Consider the following 18,381-nt stretch of genomic DNA (forward strand, 5'->3'; position numbering starts at 1 on the left):
GCAACAGTGTAACCCGGTTTTATTCTTTATGTAGGTTCAAGCTGTTAATGCAAACCCTTCATGAGTTCGGATCTCGCATGGCAAATTCAAAATCCCCAACAAGCCAAAGCTGGCCTCCATTGTTACTACACCTGAGAATGAAGGGGGAAGGCATTTAGTCCACACGCGGTGCCACGACATGCCAGTTGTAACGTGCCAGTTGTTTGTGAAAGGATTCACCTGCCTTGGGCTGGATTCAAGTGCAGGAGGTCTCCAATGTAGTGCTTCGGTTTGTTCAGGTGAACATTTTTCTTGTGCTGATGATACCATTGAGAGGAGTTATAGCTGAGAAAGGGAGAAACCATGATCCAATTGTAGCTGTGTGAGGACAATGTTGCTTACTTAGCAAATTTGATCTATGATATGTATGTTGGCACTGCTATATATGTTTATGCACAGAGGTTGGCTACTTGAATTGTTTGCCTGCATTCTGATATTTGAACTTCAGATAGTTGGACAGTTAAAGATGAGGTTTTCTTATAGTAACAGTTTGATTGTTTGGAAGTTTTGGTATAGTAGTCAGACTCGCAAATTCAATTTGTTGGTTTTGACTTGTGAAGAGTGATAATTTACAACAAACTGACTTTGTGAACATCACACACAAGAATAATCATTGTTGATAATAGTATAACACACATCCAAACTTTGTTATCGTGACATTATTTCAACGGGCATGATCCTAGTCAACCAAAGAAACATGAAAGCAAGACCAGGTTTTAATGATTCTTTCACATGTACTTGCAGTCTTCTAGTACTCATATACACGTATCAAAATAGTACTTATATACTTGTGTCAACAGCAACACACGACGTATTTCCTTGCCGTCTCCAACTGATCCTTTGCAAGGGGCTACAAGCTTACAAAATTTACTAGTAGATGTGTGAAAATATTCTTTACAAAATACTACGACATCATCTTCCCAGAGAAGGAGCACAATATCCTCCAAAAAAAAGCAGCAGCAACTTGTAGTATAACTTTAACTAACCAACGAATCCATAGATCTGGCGGACTCTCCCACTATGCACAATCAAATCTACTTGCACGACCCAACGAATGCAAAATCCCTTGTCCAGGAGGTGATTTTCCCAGCTCCTATCGTCATTATCTCTTCTGGAAGTTGAACTTCATGATGGCAAAGCCAAACAGGGCCGCAAAGAGCACCGCGAATGCCACCACCACGGCTGCCACCCACCCCAGCCAGCTGTGCTTGAAGCCAAAGTAGTCCTCGACGTACTGTGACACCACCACGGTCTTGTTGTTGTCGTCCATCTCCGTCATGACGTCACCGAACTGTGACACAACCAGCCCGTACAGCGTCCACGCCACGGGGCATATCCAGCAGTACCACCTCCACCAGATCGGTGTTTTCTGAAGGTAGCGGGAGGCAAGAACGGGAATGAGCTTTTGGAAACCGTAGAGAAGAGTTGCAGGGGGGCATGAGGAGGTCTTACCGGTCGGGGGATGATGAACCCGGAGAAGAGGTTCCAGATGGCGTAGAATGCCGAGGAGACGATCGAGGCGATGTGGTAGTTAGGTGTCATCCCGACGGCCATCATGCCGTAGAATGTGAAGTAGAGCAGCGTGAAGTACCCAAAGAAGAGGTACCAGAAGAACTTGGCAGCCGTCCACTCGAACCCGATCATGGAGTACACTATGACACCGTATAGAATATCCTGAACCAGTGCGTATGGGAGCTCAATGACAACCTACAAGGAGACAAATTGATCAGACCAGTGCCCTGCTCTCTAGAACATGGGCCAACAGGCAACAAGCAGCAGAAAAAGCGCGTGAAATTGATTTCCAGGAGGAACATTCACCTGGCCAAACGCATATGGGAAAGCTGAGTACATGCCAGCAGCTCTTTCACGGTAAAAGACTGTCCGCTCCACGGCCACCACTGGCTGAACTGAGGTACAATTCATGATCCCGATGAACAGCACCGCAGCGTACATTGATCCCATGGCATTCATCAAATCTTGTGATGTAGACCTGGATTACGAAGCAAAACGTGAATAAAAAACTGAAGGTCAAGCCACTTGTTTGCCATAAGCAATGGTACAACTGGGCATGACTTACACTTTGCCGCCTAGGTCCCAAAAGATGGTGCCAAGGAGGAGAGCAATGATGGTAGTGAAAAAGAACCTAACGGTATTGTAAGGAGGGTTCCTCCAGTATGACAGGTTCTGTTTCCACAGGCAAGCCACACATTGTGTGATGGAAGACTGTGCGTACTTGCTTGGGAAATGCAGGTCACTTGAACCTGGCGCTGGTTGGCTTAATTCCTTTATCAATGCCTTGTTCCTCCTGAAAAATGTAACAAGCAAGACATCATCTACTGCAGAAATTCCCTGGAGAAGGAAGGTTGGTTAAACTGAAAAGTGCAAAGTGCATTAGTATGTACCAACTGGTACTACCCCGTTTATGGTTATTCTCAAAGATGAAGTGAGTGACTAGTAGGGATTGTAATTTACTTACTGGTAGAGTTCAGATTTCTTGTATATGTCACTGAAATCAGCACCTACAATCTGTTCCTGAGAAGTTGCGGTCACTTCCAGCATCCATGTTGCTGGATTGTATCCATCTTTAATTTTGCTGACCCCTTGGATCCCCTAAATAATATGAAACCACATGATATTCACAGTAATTTCGAAGAAATTTCGTAGATGGATAGTCAGATTTCTGTAATATCATTTACCTCGAAATACTTGATAAGATCTGAAGAAAGATGTCCAAGTGGACCAGCATAGATCTCTTCTCCACCACGCTTCATAAGGAAAAGCTGCACGCATTGATCAAACATTTTAGACTTTGCAAGTTGCAACATAGTTCAAGGTTTGGAAAACCAGCCACATCAAAACAAGTATGACCAAACGCTGACCAGAAAGTAGAGGGTAGTTGGAAGTAAATCCTATGTGAAATCTCACTCACCTCATCAAATGCTTCAAATATGTCAATGCTAGGCTGATGTATCGTGCAGACCACAGTTCTACCAGTATTAACAGTGTTCCTCACCGTCCGCATCACAATTGCAGCTGCTCGGGCATCAAGCCCTGAGGTTGGCTCATCCATAAAGATGATTGACGGATTTGCAACAAGTTCCACAGCAATGGTAAGCCTTTTCCTCTGCTCAGTTGACAGACCATTCACTCCAGGAAGTCCAACCAAAGCATTTCTCAGTGGTTTGAGCTCCACAAGCTCCATCACCTCCTCAATGAAGATCTGCACATGTAATGGTGAGCAACTATCTACCAACCGTATCCTTCTATGGGTGGAAATTGCAACTATTTTGTGGAACTAACCTTTCTTTTGTTCGAATCGATGTCCTTGGGAAGCCGGAGCCATGCTGAGAAAAGCAGGGACTCATAGACTGTCACCTGCGGCGAGTGGATATCATTTTGTTCACAGTATCCTGATACACGTGCAAAGGTCTCTTGTTTCTTTGGGTATCCTGAAATGCGGATGTCTCCTTCAATGTACCCACCTGTCTTTCTCCCAGCTAACACATCCATCAAAGTAGTTTTTCCTGCACCGCTGACACCCATCAGTGCGGTCAGCACACCAGGCCTAAAAGACCCACTGACACCTTTGAGGAGCTCCAAACGATCTTCTTGTACACCTTGTGCTTTCATTTCCTGAATTTAATTTCATGACCAGGGTTACAAAATAGTGATGAAATTGCATTTGTTGTGTAAGAGATCAACTTTCTATATTTCACCTGTGGCATGTCAACAGAGTATTTGATGTTGTCGAAGCTGAGCGAGAGCGGATCAAACTGGGAGGATCATTCCCTTTTTAGTCGAGGCAGAATCATCTTCCATGATTGCTGAATCAGTTTCAGTGTTGACTCCTGTTGATCGATGACTGCTTGCTGATACCAAGTGATTGCCATCCAGAACCTCCCTTTTGATGTTGGCATGCTTCTCCTGCAGCTCCTCTTCGGATACAGATGGCCGGGAGTTGCCATACGCTGGAAATTAACAAGATGGAATCATTCGCACTTCACAGGTTCGAATACTTTGAAATCAGAGAACAATTAGAAAATCAATTTGGGAGTTACTCACGCTTAAGCCATGTAAGGGCAAGAGTGAAGAGAGCGTTGAAGAGTAGGGTGAACCCAACCAGAGCACCAAAGCCAATCCAGTACCACTTTGCTTCTGTGAATACTCCACGGGACTTAAGGCTTTGCACACCTAGGGTCTCGTTGGAGGCAGTGCTATTCAATATTTTGTCCCAGCTGTGACCCAACATCTCATTCACTGAAATGGCATTTTGTGCATACATCAGTGGGGAGATCCAGTAGCCCCAGATCCACCATTTCTTAATTTTACCTGCAAGACGAAATACAGACAAGCATTGATGTAAGAAGCTACGCTGCAATGAATTAGAAAGAGAGAGAAAAATGACTTCTAACCTCTTACTAGAATAAATCCTCCCAACACCATGACAACCAGCAACATGAACGATGCGAAGACATTAGCAACAATCATGTTCCTCGATGCCCCACCAATAAACCGGAAGAGTGCTGCTGCCATCTGATTGACTGCTAACAGAAGCAGATACTGCTTGAAGAACCTGCGGGCAACTATTACTGTTAGAACATTCATAGTACATTACCAGCGTAATAAGAATGGCTAAGGAGAAACATTTAAACAATCGGAAAATCTCACCTGCCGACATTTGGGTCGAACCCAACGACATAGTATGTCAAGAATACATAACAGCCAACCTCGATAAATGTGATGGGTATCTTGAGGATCCATGAGGGTATAGTGTAGGACCATGCTGGAAAGAAAAGGAGATCCCTCTGCTTGAAGAATACAGGCAGCTTGAAGACAGTTAACGCCAGCTCAGAGAAGCCATTGAACATGATCGAGAGCACACCAAAGAAGACTGCACCCAGGTAGAGACCGCCGTCAGTCACTGTGTCATGCTTCATCTTGGTACGGAAGAAGAGAGTCATTACAATGATTGACATCAGCACCACCTGTAATTACAGAGCACCAAAGAGTTAGTCATGTTTTAGTTATTTTTTCCTTACATGCAAATCGATCATACTGGTTGGACTTGTGAGTTACCATGAAGGTTCTGAATATGTAGACAAAAGAGTTCCTCTTCATGAGAAGGATCTCCCGGTCTATGTTTGCTTTGAGCAGCTCCTTGCCACTCACGCCGTACCTCGTAGTGGTTAGTGCGGCTGGGTGGCTTTTGCTCTTGTCGAACGGAACAGCAAGCTCATTTGCTATAGCTCTCCCCGTGTGGAATGACTTAAATGCAGTCGCAAATTCCTTCACAGACACAAACCTGTAGGGCGCATCAAGCCGTGCCCAGTATTGTTTCTGATCTTTTTTCGAAGTCACCTGCCCAGCATTTCAAAGAGATAAGATAACAAGAACTTTATGCACTTATGTATACTGAGATATGGTGGCACAGTACATACTTCTTGCAGGAAGTCGGCGACACCCTTCCTCTCAGGGCATCTGAAACCTACTGACTCGAAAAACTCAAGCACTTCTTCTCGGGGGCCCTGGTAGACAACCTGACCATCTGAGAGGAGTATGATGTCATCGAACAAGTTATAAGTCTCAGGTGCCGGCTGCAGTAGGGAGATAACAGCTGTGCCACCGAGGATGTGAATGGACTGCCTGAGTGAATTCACAATTTGGAATGTAGTGGAACTATCAAGCCCAGTTGAGATCTCGTCCATGAAAAGTGCCCTGGATGGCCCAACCAGCATCTCACCTGCAGGAAACATCCAAATGATATAATTCAGAAAGGACTTCAGCAAAGCCAATGTTGTTGACCAAACATGGTTATGAAAGACAGTTTTACCAGTTGTAACACGCTTCCGTTGTCCACCAGATATGCCCCTGAGCATCTCATCCCCTACCATTGTGTCTGCACATATCTCTAGTCCTAATATCTGCAGCAAGTGGAGTGTACATAGTTAAGACATATTTGAGTAAGTCAATCTAAAATTGCTCGATTTGAGGCTAAAAGTTGCAATGTATTACCTTCAGAATATAGTCAGTGACCACATTGGCATCTTGCCCACCCATTGCAGACGCCTAATTAAATTAAGCAGGAAAACCATACTCAGTTTTTATTATGATTGGCCAATTATTCAAAGAAACATCATCTACGATTAAACAATCCTACTGGATTTAGTCAGGATCACATGCCTTCATGAATGCATCAATATCAGCATCAGGCTTGATATTGGCCGCCTTCTCTCGCCTCGACAGCTCAGTCAACATGTCTAACAACACAAAGGAAAGAAGCAAGATCCAATAAGCATATCAATGAAAAGGGTAAATCCTACATGGTAAGCAAGCAGAACAAATGCGTATGCATGTATCACGTGACTAAAATTGCTCAGAACTGTACCAAAACGGGAGCCGACACCCTGGCAGCGTGCAGAGAATGCAAGCGTCTCCCTCACAGTCATCTCTCCTATGTGGAGGTCATGCTGGCTGATGTACGCTGCCGTCCTCTCTGGAACAAACTCTGTCATCTCGTGACCATTATAGGTCACTTTGCCTGAAAACTGCACCGTGTTTCACCATAACATTAGGCACTGGACATTTCATTAGAGTAGTTCGTACAAAGCATGCAGCAGTTGCCTATGAAAGATGCCCTGTTTTTTGAATGCCCAGTTTTCTGCAGAAGTTCGCAACAAACTAAAATAGATGTCGACGAAATGCAATGAACGAGATAATGCAGACTGTTTTTTGCGAGGTGTAATTATTGCAAAGAAGTACAAGGATACATTTTGTACTACCTTGAGGTCTTTGTCAAGCCTTCCGGCCAAGGCCAGCAACAAAGTGGTCTTGCCTGATCCAGGCGGACCTAACAGAAGTGTCAACCTGCATAAACGTAAAGAACGTGAGGTTGACTGGTTGAAGAAGCCAAGAAATCGAATCCTAACTCTCTCTCTCTCTCTCTCTTAGGAGATTAATTACTAATCGATTCACCAACACAAGCCAAACTAACAGGAATATAGAATTACTCTAGTTAAAAAAAAAAAAAAAAAAAAAAACTCAACGACTCTGTAGATGGAAACTAGTTTGACTTTCTTGAGGACAAAAACAAAAACAATAAAAGATCGATTGTTTTACTCAACTACCTGCGAGGCTTGATGATTCCGCTGACGTCGTGGAGAATGGGCATGATCTGCTTCCTACTGGCCAGTATGTGCAGCGCGTTCGCCGCTTCCTGCGTCGAACAAAGAGGCACACCGACCAAAGTTCAAAATCGATCGTCTTTCGCTATCGGAACTAACGGGTGGAATGGCGCGCGTACCTCGACCGTGTTGACGATGGAGTTGAGGACGGTGGGGAGGCCGCTGCTGCCGACGCGCACCTCAGCCTCCGCCTCAAGGTTCTGGAACCGCACCTCGATCGTTGGCATGTCGATCCCGACTCTGCAGGAATCAAACACGCGCGCGCGCGCGGAAATCGTCAGACACCCGGCGAGCGGTCCTTGATCCTTGAGCGGGAGAGAAGGTACCTGTCGACGCGGTCCTTGAGCTTGAGCAGGAACCGCTCGTTGTCCTCGTCGGCGACGCGGACGAGGCGCTCCAGCAGCGCCCGCCTCTCGCGCGGGCCGAGGCTGAGCACGTCGACGTCCACGAGCCCCTTCCCGCCGGCCGCCTCGGCGCCGTCGGCCCCGAGGTCGAGCGGGACGATGGCGCGGCGGACGCGGTCGTAGGTGGGCAGCTTCTCCAGCGCGGCCCAGCGGAGCGCCTCCTCGTCGTCCTCCTCCCTGGACGAGCGCGAGAACACGTCGTCACCGCGCCGCCACATGGAGCCGCTGCCCCCCCGCATACTCGCCACCTTCTGAATGCCCCCCGTCACGTCCATCTCGCTATCCCTCCAACTCCCCCCGTGCCGCCGCCGCCGCCGCCGCCTCCTGCTCCCCCTACCAATCCGCACCCCGCACCACAACGCCGAGCTGCCACCGGGGTTACCAATGAGATTCCGGTGTTTTGGGGGTGCGTGCGGACGCTTGCCCCGCTTAATGATGGGAGAGCGCTCAGGGCTTAGGCGGAGCAGCGTGGGGTTTTTGTAGGGGCGACGCGTTGGGACGGCACGAGACGGGGGAAGGGAAGGGGATGCGTCGCGGTCGTGGCACGTGAGTCGTGGCAGGGCACAGGCGCCAGACGGTCAGAGCCGCGCCGCCCGGGGAGGCCGCTTTGCTTCCTCCTGCAGTTGCCCATTGACCTCGGCGCCCCCCCTGGGCCTGGCGCGAGTGCTGCACTGCTGGACCGGGCTGGGCCGCTTGTCGTTGTCGCTTCTAGAAGGTCACCTGTTTTCGTGGGAATGGGGGAGGAATCGCTAATTGAGAGATTTAAATTTAATTATAAAAGTGGCCTTCCTTCTAGAGGGACCCGCGCACGTTAACGGTGACGACAGTAGTAACCCACTGCGTGATCATGCGCGGCAGCGTCGACGCCAACTCGCCAAGAGTTCTGCAGCCAACCATTCTTTCCGTTCCACTTTCGGGACAGCGCCGAATTTTCGGTTGGAAATGGACTCATCGAGCGGAAGGAAGCAGCCTAACGATCAAGGTGGAAATCTAGTTATTCCAGTCCCTCAACTATCGTCTAAATTTTTAACGTGGCCGTTTTAGTTTTCAAAATTTACTTTTGAACCCAGCTCCGTCTCATATGACTATCAAAGTGACCATTTTAGTCCTTAACTTTGCAATTTGAGCTCAGTTTTCAATTTTTATTTATGAACTATCAAAGTGTATTTCAGTCAACAAGCTTTTCTTTTCGGTCAAACTTTACGCCCTCATTCTGCATGGAGCACCACACTATCACGTCTATTCAGCTCTAGTATATGATAGGAGATAAAAATAATAATATTAGGACAAAAACATCATAGTGGACGGTCTAAATACTCTTTCGAAATTTATTTTTTGAGCCCAGTTTCACCTCATGACTATCAAAGTGATCATTTTATTGCTTGAACTTTGCAATTTGGGCTCCATATGAATTTTCATTTTTTTTGTGAATCACTATGAATTTTCATTTATAAACTATCAAAGTGTATTTTAGTCCTCATACTTTTCTTTTCTAGTCCAACTTCGCGCCCCTCTCTCTACATGGAACATCACACTATCATGCCTATTCAGGTCTAGCACCACTTGTGGTAGAAGATAAAAAATAATAATATTAGGTCAAAAACATCATTAGTGGGGCGTCTGAAGCTATTAATAGCTCTAATGCACTATTGATGGTATAAATAACTACATTGCTTTTGTGGAAGCAAAATTACCTTAAGAACACTTTGATGAATTAGAACAACCATTGATCTAATTTTTTTATTAAATAATTACCAATTGTGAATAATAATATTATGCTTTTGTGCGCAAGCTCAAAAATAATATTTAATTATTGAATGAAAAAAATATGATATCCAAATTGGATGCGGATCTTGAACAATCCATTATTCGTATTCCAGGATATTCCATTCTATATTTATATTTATTTTAAAATATGGATATAAATGCCGAAAGTGTGTTATTCAACTCAACAACTCAGGGCGATGCCAAGGACAATGGTACCTAACGATGACCATCCATCTTGAATTGCAGGTGGTCTGACCAAGTGTGGGCATCGCGACATTCCACATAGGACAAAGTTCATCCAAAAAGAAAGGTTTGAGAATTAAAATGCCCTTAGCAGTTTATGGATAAAATTAAGCCCATGACACAAAGCTTATGACTAAAACGGTCACTTTGATAGTTCTGGGATAAAATTGAGCCTAAAAGAAATTTTTGAATACTGAAATGATTCTTTCTAAAGTTTAGGGACGAGATTAAGCCTTACATGATAATTGAGAGACCAAAATAACTATTCGGCCAAACCTATGCAATGATAACGACAACGACGACGATGTTGGCATCTGTTATACACTTATCAACGTAGGTCATTTTAGACTTGTCCACAGAGATCAAATGTGTGTTTGTTTACTATGTATACTAGAAAATAAAATGGTCTATTCATTTGTCAGAGTATAACGTGGACAAGAAATTTGAAGAAAAAATGTGAAAGATGTATAGAAATCATAAAACAAACCTATATTTGAAACAATAACTTACATTTGGTGATTTTGGAATCAAATGAGTATAAAGGTTATCAGCTCATAACTTCCTTGTAGCGAAGGAAGATTTATGCACCTTTTAGTCCCTCCTCCTCCCCCCCCCCCCCCCCCCCCCCCCCCCCCTCCTCAAAAAAAAAAAAAAAAAAAGGTTCGGGACAAGTTAATTCTTTTTTTAACTTCGACCAAATTTATGAAAAACAGTATCGATTTTATTAACTGAAGTGTTAATTTAGGTTTTATTGGGTTTCAATTCATCCGCCAAGCCATGGTTCAACGTTGAAGCGTAGCTTGATGTCATTGGCTACTTTTAATTTGACGGCTACATAAACCAGCAACGTTTTTTTTTTCCACAGGAATATACACATATTTGGCAGAGAGATTTCCTGTGGAACTCCATTTGAGCTGATCGAATCTCCAATTGGAGCGGCAATCAAATCCTAGGCTTTACAAGGGATAAGCTATCTTATTATGCACCCACACAAGACAATTTTTTTTTTTTTTTTGAGGGAACCACCCAAGACAAAGTTGGGGGGAAAAAAGGCACTCAAGTCAGAGTCAGCCCAATATCGTCCCCACGCTGATCGTCTCAGGTTCCTTGTTCTTTTCAAACGAATGGGGTGGCCCCGGCCTTCCTTGAGAGCAGACAAGAGACGATGAGTCTCGCACAAGGAGCGGATCGGAGTGGGAGGCAGCGAAAAGCTAAGGCGGGACCCGTCTCAACATCCTTTCTGTCCATGTGCCAAGACAAGCAACAGGACAGGAGTAGAAAGCAGAGCAGATCCTATCAAGAAACGATGCCAAGTGAGAAAGGGCCATTATAGTCCACATGCAGCCGAAGTCCCCCAAAATAAAATACTACAGTAAAGTCCACCCTGTTGCGTCCACGCGTACCCGTTGTCGTTCCCGCATTTGGCCGGCAACGGTCTCGCTTCCGATGCTGCTCGCTCTTTCCCGGGCACGCATGGGCCGACGGCTGGACTGGAGCGCCACCTACTGACTACTGTACATACGTTTGCCGGGCAGGCATCAAGCGGTTGGGCGCTGTTCGTTGCTTGTCGACCATTCCAGCACAGCGTTCGTTGATTGGTTTCTGGAGTGATAAATTCGATTGATGCTGATTTGCTGTGAGCTAAAACGAACGAGACATCAGGCTCAGTCCCGAGCTCCGTGACGAGTCCGCTGGCAGGTCGAGTTGCGTCCACGGAACCAACGCTGCCGCTGGTACCGGTGAATGGGGGAGATTTTCCGCCAGCACAGCCCGTGTCGCTTTCCTCACCTCGCCAGAGAAAACCACACGGGCAGTAATTGCGGCGGCGGAACTGGACGCTCACCTGGGCTTCTAGAGGGGTTGGAGTAGGGTTGACGCCCCGAGGTCCAACGTGACACGAGCCGCATGCAAAACGCTGCGCGCTTCTTCTTTTTTTTTTTTTGTCTTTCTTTCTTTTCTTTATTATTTCTCTTTCTAGAAGGAGGGCCGCCGGTCCAGCTCACGCTCCACATGTCTGTGACTCGTGACTGGTCTGCATGCCCACGACAGTCTGGTTGGTTCCTGCTGGAACAGTTGATGACCAGAGACTAGAGCTATGGCTTGTGTAAGGAGTGACATTTTGTGAATGGAATATTTCACATGGTCAGCTTGTTTGCAAGGTAGAGATGCGGATGCATACTTCCAGTCCACCACTCCACCTGGCTTCAAGTCGATTCCATTTCGGTTTTCGAGAATTTGGCTGTCGTCTTTTTATCCGACGCGATGCCTAGCTCTTGACATAATTATCCGTTTCTAACCCTTATCTTTTAACAGCCACCCAGGCGCCAAGCTTGGTACAAAGACAAAAAGCTCACTCATGGGAACAGGGCTGCCTTTGTGGATTCTCAACCTCCGAAGTCCTATAGAGTGATCGATAAAGGGGAAAAAAACATCACTTTAAAAGTCGAGATCGAATACCTGAAGCGGCTACACTGAAAGCGGCAGAATTCACCAAACAGGCTAGGACTCCAATTATATATCCAGTGCTTCATTTGCGTCTGTCGTATGACCCTTCCAATCCCTGTTAATTCCCTGCGTCCATTTCTTGCAAGCCAGGTGAAACATGGGGGCTCGACCGGCTTACCAAGTACGAGTAAAATAAGGACATGTATGATTAAAAATTTAGTCCTAAATCATTTCAAAATAGATAGACTAATGGGTAGATTGATTTTTTTGTTAACTACTAATAACTACTCCTTTTGTTTCAAATTATAAAACGTTTTTTTTTGCCTTTTCTCGATACACAACTTTTGTTATGCACTTAGATATACACTAGTATATCTAGATGCATAATAAAAACAATGTATCTGGAAAAGCTAAAAATGAACGGAGGGGGTAGGGATGGCAACGGGTGAGAAACCCGGTGGGGGCAGAAGAACACACCCGCCCCCACCAGGTTTCAAACACCCCGTCACCCGTACCCATCACCCGTGACGGGTCTCAAATTTACTCAGACCCATCACCCGCGTGGGTAACGGGTACCCATTGGGTGACCCATCCCCATTTAACAGTAACACAAGATCATAATTCACAAAGCTAACATCATCAAAAATTCAGAATGATCATGCAAGTATGTGGCGCAGGAAGCGGATGCGAACAGACGCGGAGACGCCTGGGTTGCGGCGCTGCTGAATGAGGAGGATTAATTGGAACGCTAGGGTTTTCTTCTCTATATACTATTTAATGATTGGATGAACCTATGTGTCATACTCAAACGGGGGACCCATCGGGTAATGGGTTTGGGGTATACAAGAACGCACCCATACCCGCTTCACGTGATGGGTGAGGTAATCACCCAGTAACGTACCCGTGGGGGGCAAAATCCCCCAAACCCGTACCCTAATAGGGTTTTTACCCGCGGGTAAACGGATCGCGGGTACCCGTTGCCATCCCTAGGAGGGGGTGGTTCATTAGTTAGCAAAGGGAAGCTAAAGTGAACTAGTAGCTAGCTAGCGGTTCATATATCTAAATAGCACGAGACTGAATTTTAGTCACACGGCAATTAGTTCTAGCAACCAATGGACTGACTATTAGTTTTAGTTCTTTTTTCTTGATAAGGGTAGGTTTTATTAAAATTCAAGAAAAAGCATTGAGTTGATACAACCCTCTTGAAAAGCACTCCTAACCTCTGCATACTCAGATGTACATAGCCTACGAAGTTGAAAACAAAAGGCACATGCACTCTAGCGGCAATCTATCTATGTAAACCTTAGCAACCATGTTCCCAGAAGGGAACGAGAACTTGGGGCTACTTTAATTATAGCGTGGTACCATAAATGTTTCCAAATCGGGAACACGAATGTTCCTGGAATGAGGAACGTGACTATGTTTCACTTTGTGGTTGCTAAGGTGTTAGACTAGATCGTCATCCATGTGTCTAGGAAAAACACACCCTGGCCATATGTATCAATTGTTGACATGCTGCTTCAACTAAATCCTTAGAAGCTGGCTTCTGTAGTATCGCTTAGGTCCAGTGACAGTGGATAGTTATAAAAATAACCTACAAAGGAGAAGAATAAGTTTTCTTTCAAATACCATACTATTCCCAATATAGCTATAATAACCAACAAGTAGCATCTGGTCACAGTAGGATTCCTTACACTACTGGATCCGCCGCCTTTGCCGTCGGCAAAGGCTTTGTCGAGTGCAGCTCTCGGCAAAGCCCACTCGGCAAAGAAGTGGTCGGCAAAGGAATCTTTGCCGAGTGCCACGTGGCAGGCACTCGGCAAAATCCTTTGCCGAGTGCCACACCAGCACTCGACAAAGGTAACGGGCGCCGTCAACTTGACGGCACCCTTTGCCGAGTGCCGACGTGTCATACACTCGGCAAAGGAAATTTTTTTTTTGAAAAATTCTTCGCCGAGTGCTGACGTGTCAGGCACTCGGCATTTTTTTTTGAAAAATTCTTTGCCGAGTGCTGGCACTCGGCAAAGGTTTGGTCACTTTGCCGAGTGCCACGCCAGCACTCGGCAAAGCTGGGCTCTGCTGGGAAAAATGCCCAGCTTTGCCGAGTGCTGGCACTCGGCAAAGCTAGAAAAAATTTTTGTTTTTGTTTTTTTTCTGTTTTCTTGCATTCCAGACATGCAATTTCACATATATTCATGACAATAAACTAGAATATCACATAAAAATCACATTTCATCATCAAATGACGTCTCAACACGATATAAGTTCATAACAAGTTCATAACATGTCCAAAACCTGCAAGAAAACAATGGCGCGAAGGCCGATAACCACAGCGGCACGAAGGCCGACATCACAGCGGCACGAAGGCCGACAAGTCCACAAGCGGGCAGTAGAGGTACCTAGCTCGACCCGGCATCCCCAGGGGCCCCAGAGCCCCCACCTTGCTCCCACGGAGACCACCCTGACTGCGGCGCTGCCTGGAACGTCGAGTAGGGCCCGGAGTGCCCCTGCTGCGTCGATGGAGGAGGAGCGGTACCTGGCCACGTGAAGCCCTGAGTTGGGAAGGTCGGGTGAGCCGGCCACCCGTGCGGTGGAGAAGGGTCCAGTGGAGGGCTGGCACCTGGAGGAGGGTTCAAACCCACCGACTGTTCCTGCACAAAGGACAAGTGATCTCATTAGTACCTGCAGGATGGCCGCACAAGCTAAAGCAACAGGCAATATACTCACCGGAGTCGCTATAGGAGTAGGCACAGGAAAAGGTGGTGGAGCGAAGATCGAGGCAGGGAGCTCGTGCTGCTGCATTCCCAGGATCTGAAGGCCCCGGAAGTAGGCGGCAAAGTCCTACATCTGACGCTGGTAGTGCTGCGTGACAGCCGCCAGCTGCCGCTGATGGGCCACCGCCATGTTCTCCTGGTTCGTCTGCAACTGTGCGATCTGGGCCTGCAATATTACACCCGCAAAGTTGATGGTATGTGAAAGCAAGGTACATGTGTGAAACGAGTGAACGACGAATGAAACTGCACTTACCTGAAATGCCGAGAACATTTGCGCGTTGCTCGGCTGCCGAGGTGCTATGGGGATGTCGGAGGAGCTCCTGGTCCCGTCTCGTTGAATCTGGCTCAGCGTGGGAACAGAGGACAACTCGATGGAGCTGTTGGCCATCCAGTACCGGCCATGCTGCTTCCCTCCTCCCAACCTCATCAAGAGGTCCGTGTCCAGGGGGTCGGTGGCAGGGTCGAACGTCTCCCCATGGCGCTGGCGAGCCGTGGAGGTGTACTCGGCGAGCTTGGGGTAGACGCTCGCGTTGGTGTACGCATCAGGCCCGTCCGCCAGGTCGTAGACGTTGTCCGCCACCGTCGCTTTGCCCTTGTGAGCAAGGGCGTACCCCGTGAACTCGTTGACGACCTGCCCACCATGCGACTGGGTCTACGAGGAAAACACAAACATGGTTACAAGTAATGACAATTGAGCGCTAGAATTAATAGATCAATAGAAGCATACCCATCTTTCCATGAACACTGGGAGGGACTGGTTCCCTTGGTGGTGTGGTGCCCCTCACATCTGCAGGCAGCGCTCCCGACGTTCTCTGCGCCTCTGGTATGCCGCGTCCGTGGTCCACTCACGCACAATGGCCGCCTAGCAGTCCTTGTAGTTGTCGCACCACCCCGGACACATCTGCATGACATCAAGTATTTGACATGCCAGAAGATGAATTGAATGTTTCATGGAAGGAATCAGAATGAATGTTTCCTACTTAATTACCTGCATGTACTGCGCCTCTGTGAGGTCGGTCTCCCTCTGGAGTATCATCTCCCTGACTTGCGGCTTCTTCACCACTTGGCCAAGAACGTCGGCGTAGTAGCTGATGACGCACTGGAGATGCGCCTCATGGTATAGGTCCTTGAGACAATCTTTGCAGACCGCCTCCTGCACTCGCGCTGCATGCTGCTCTCTCCCCTCCTCGCATGTGAAGAAGTCCTGCACACAGACATCATGTATCATTTCATTGTTTCAAGAACGTCCAACGAATGCGTAGTATTGAGAAATGCGGTGTGATGAAAATACTCACCCAGAACTCCCTCTTGATCTTCGCCGCAAGGGTGTCACCGTTGGAGTCCGTGACGCTGGAGAAGTGCTCCCACTTCATGGGCGCCTGTACCTCACCCTTGTGGGTGACGAAGCCAGGGTAGTACTCCCTAATCAGCAGGCCCTGGATGCCATTGATATGGCGTGAACCGCTCCCTCCGCTCACAAACGTCCAACTACTGCATGAGTCATTAACAACAATTGTTAGTCTGTAGTTCGATTTTCAACATGTCATATGAACAAGTAGTGAAATCAACAATGGTTACTTACGTCTCACCCACGGGTCGAATCACCGGGCAGCGGGAAGGGAGCAGCCGTGGCTCGGGGAGCGACGAGGGCCCGCGCTGGTAGGGCTTGCTCGAACCAGAGGAAGCCGTCTCACCTGGTGTCGGCTCGCCCCCGTCGTCGTTGTCGTCATCGTCGCCGCTGCCGTCACCGGTCATCGTCGTCATCCCCCCTTGTGGGGCCTCCTAGAATTGTAGCCTCCTCGTCAACGTGCGACGTCTGCTGGCCCCCCTACTGGTCGATGGCTCCACCAACTGCTCCTCCTCGTCGTCGTCGGCGGCGGTCGCCTGCTCCTCATGGTGGATCTGGTACTGCGAGCGGACCTATCGATGCGGCCACTGCCGCCTTCCGCCTGGCATTTTATTGAGTGCCTGCAATGACAAAGATTAAAATAGTTAGCATAAATAACTGACAAGTACTTGTAAAGAAACATAATTGCAAGGTAATAATAATAACAATATAGTATTACATGAATTAGAAATTATCTCCACGAACGGCAATATGGCTGGCGTGTAGTCGTCATCATTATTGTCGTCATCACTATCAATATTGTCGAGCTCTCTTAAGTGTCGGGCATCATCTCCATCGTCCTCATCATCTCCATCGTCATCATCATCTACATCATCCTCAACTCCATTGCGCTCCATCTGCCATCGCTCAAGGATTCGTAAGTCCTCAGCATCCTGCACCTCATCACCCTCGTCCTCATCGATGTCGTTGTCTACTTCCATGCCCATGAGTGAAAGAATGTCTATCTCCAAACTCCCTTCTAGCCCCTCAGGTTGATAGAACTCATCTTTGTTTGGGTCAAAGTTGTAATCATCATTGTTTGGGACAGTCGCTTTACCGCACGGCGAGACCAAGTGCACAAGGCTCCAACCCACAAGCTTCTCGTCTTTTTGGCATGCCCATAGGAGGTAATACACTTGCGTGGCGTGTCGGTTAGCCACAATATAGACATTGTCTCCTTTATAGTTGGAATCCTATCGAATTTCGACTTGCCCAATCTTAAGGTCTTTTTTCGTGACATCAGGATCAAACCAATGGCATTTGAATACCACTGGCTTAAAAGCTTTGGCACCCTTAAATTTGAGCTCGTATATCTCTTCGACTATGCCGTAATAGTCCTTCTCATCCGTGCCGGGCGTACGAACTCCGCTGCACGTGGTTTTTAGGTTGGCCCGACTCTCCTCGTAGGCTCTCGTGCGAAAGCGATAGCCATTCATATCATAAACGGTAAATGACTTGACCCTATGGGAGAAGCCACCGGCCACCTGTTTCAATTCATCACCCATTTCCGCATCCGTGCAGGCCTGCAAGGTCAGGATAGGTAGATCGTTACATTACTCGCTCCTAGGAGCAAAGTGGAATCTTCTAGGAGCAAACGAGGTTAGTTGGATGGTACCTTTGTAGAGAACCAGGAAATGAAATCGGGCACACCATGTCTGAGAAGATGGTCTTCTTCTTGCTCGGTAGGAGCCCTATTGCCTCTCCAGTGTTCATTAATATATTCCCTAAAAAAACAAGAGACAAGGGGGTCAGATCGATAGGTGGAGGATAGTCACGGCGTATGTAACAAGCTCATTGAGAACTTACTTCTGATAAGGAATCACTTCATCAAGGTTCAACAACAAGTAGATCATGATAGTGCGCCACTCATCATGGGTCAATTTCTTGTTGGTACCTGCGCTTCCTCTTCCGAGATCCCCTTGGAAAAGGCTGAGGTTCGATGAGTTCTCGTCGGCATTGTAACGAGGGGTTGGATTGTGCACGCTGGAAAGTTTCTCAGTATAGTACGCCTGTGTGAATGTTGACACCTCTTACAGAATGAATGCCTCTGCCACGGAAGCCTCAATTTTGGCTTTATTTCTACACTTTTTTTGAAGAAGCTTTAGACACCTCTCGATTGGACAGCACCAACGGGCCTGCAT

General features: G+C 47.1%; 1 protein-coding gene across 1 annotated transcript; it reads right to left on the reverse strand.

Annotated features, from left to right (window-relative positions):
• Window positions 1-805: 805 nt before the first annotated feature.
• On the reverse strand, window positions 806-8,063 carry LOC136456215 (ABC transporter G family member 36-like). The gene is given in 23 exon segments (XM_066456004.1): window positions 806-1,408; window positions 1,492-1,746; window positions 1,858-2,029; window positions 2,117-2,344; window positions 2,516-2,649; window positions 2,736-2,819; window positions 2,969-3,259; window positions 3,340-3,672; window positions 3,756-3,815; window positions 3,817-4,007; window positions 4,102-4,368; window positions 4,452-4,612; window positions 4,708-5,024; window positions 5,116-5,397; window positions 5,478-5,779; window positions 5,870-5,960; window positions 6,052-6,105; window positions 6,220-6,296; window positions 6,425-6,584; window positions 6,819-6,903; window positions 7,164-7,252; window positions 7,340-7,460; window positions 7,547-8,063. Coding segments are annotated over 23 exon segments (4,374 nt in total). The 5' UTR covers window positions 7,900-8,063; the 3' UTR covers window positions 806-1,141.
• Between the last annotated feature and the right edge of the window lie 10,318 nt (window positions 8,064-18,381).

The sequence above is a fragment of the Miscanthus floridulus genome, chromosome 6 (genome assembly GCF_019320115.1).
Source record: "Miscanthus floridulus cultivar M001 chromosome 6, ASM1932011v1, whole genome shotgun sequence".
In the NCBI taxonomy this organism is placed as follows: Eukaryota; Viridiplantae; Streptophyta; class Magnoliopsida; order Poales; family Poaceae; genus Miscanthus; species Miscanthus floridulus.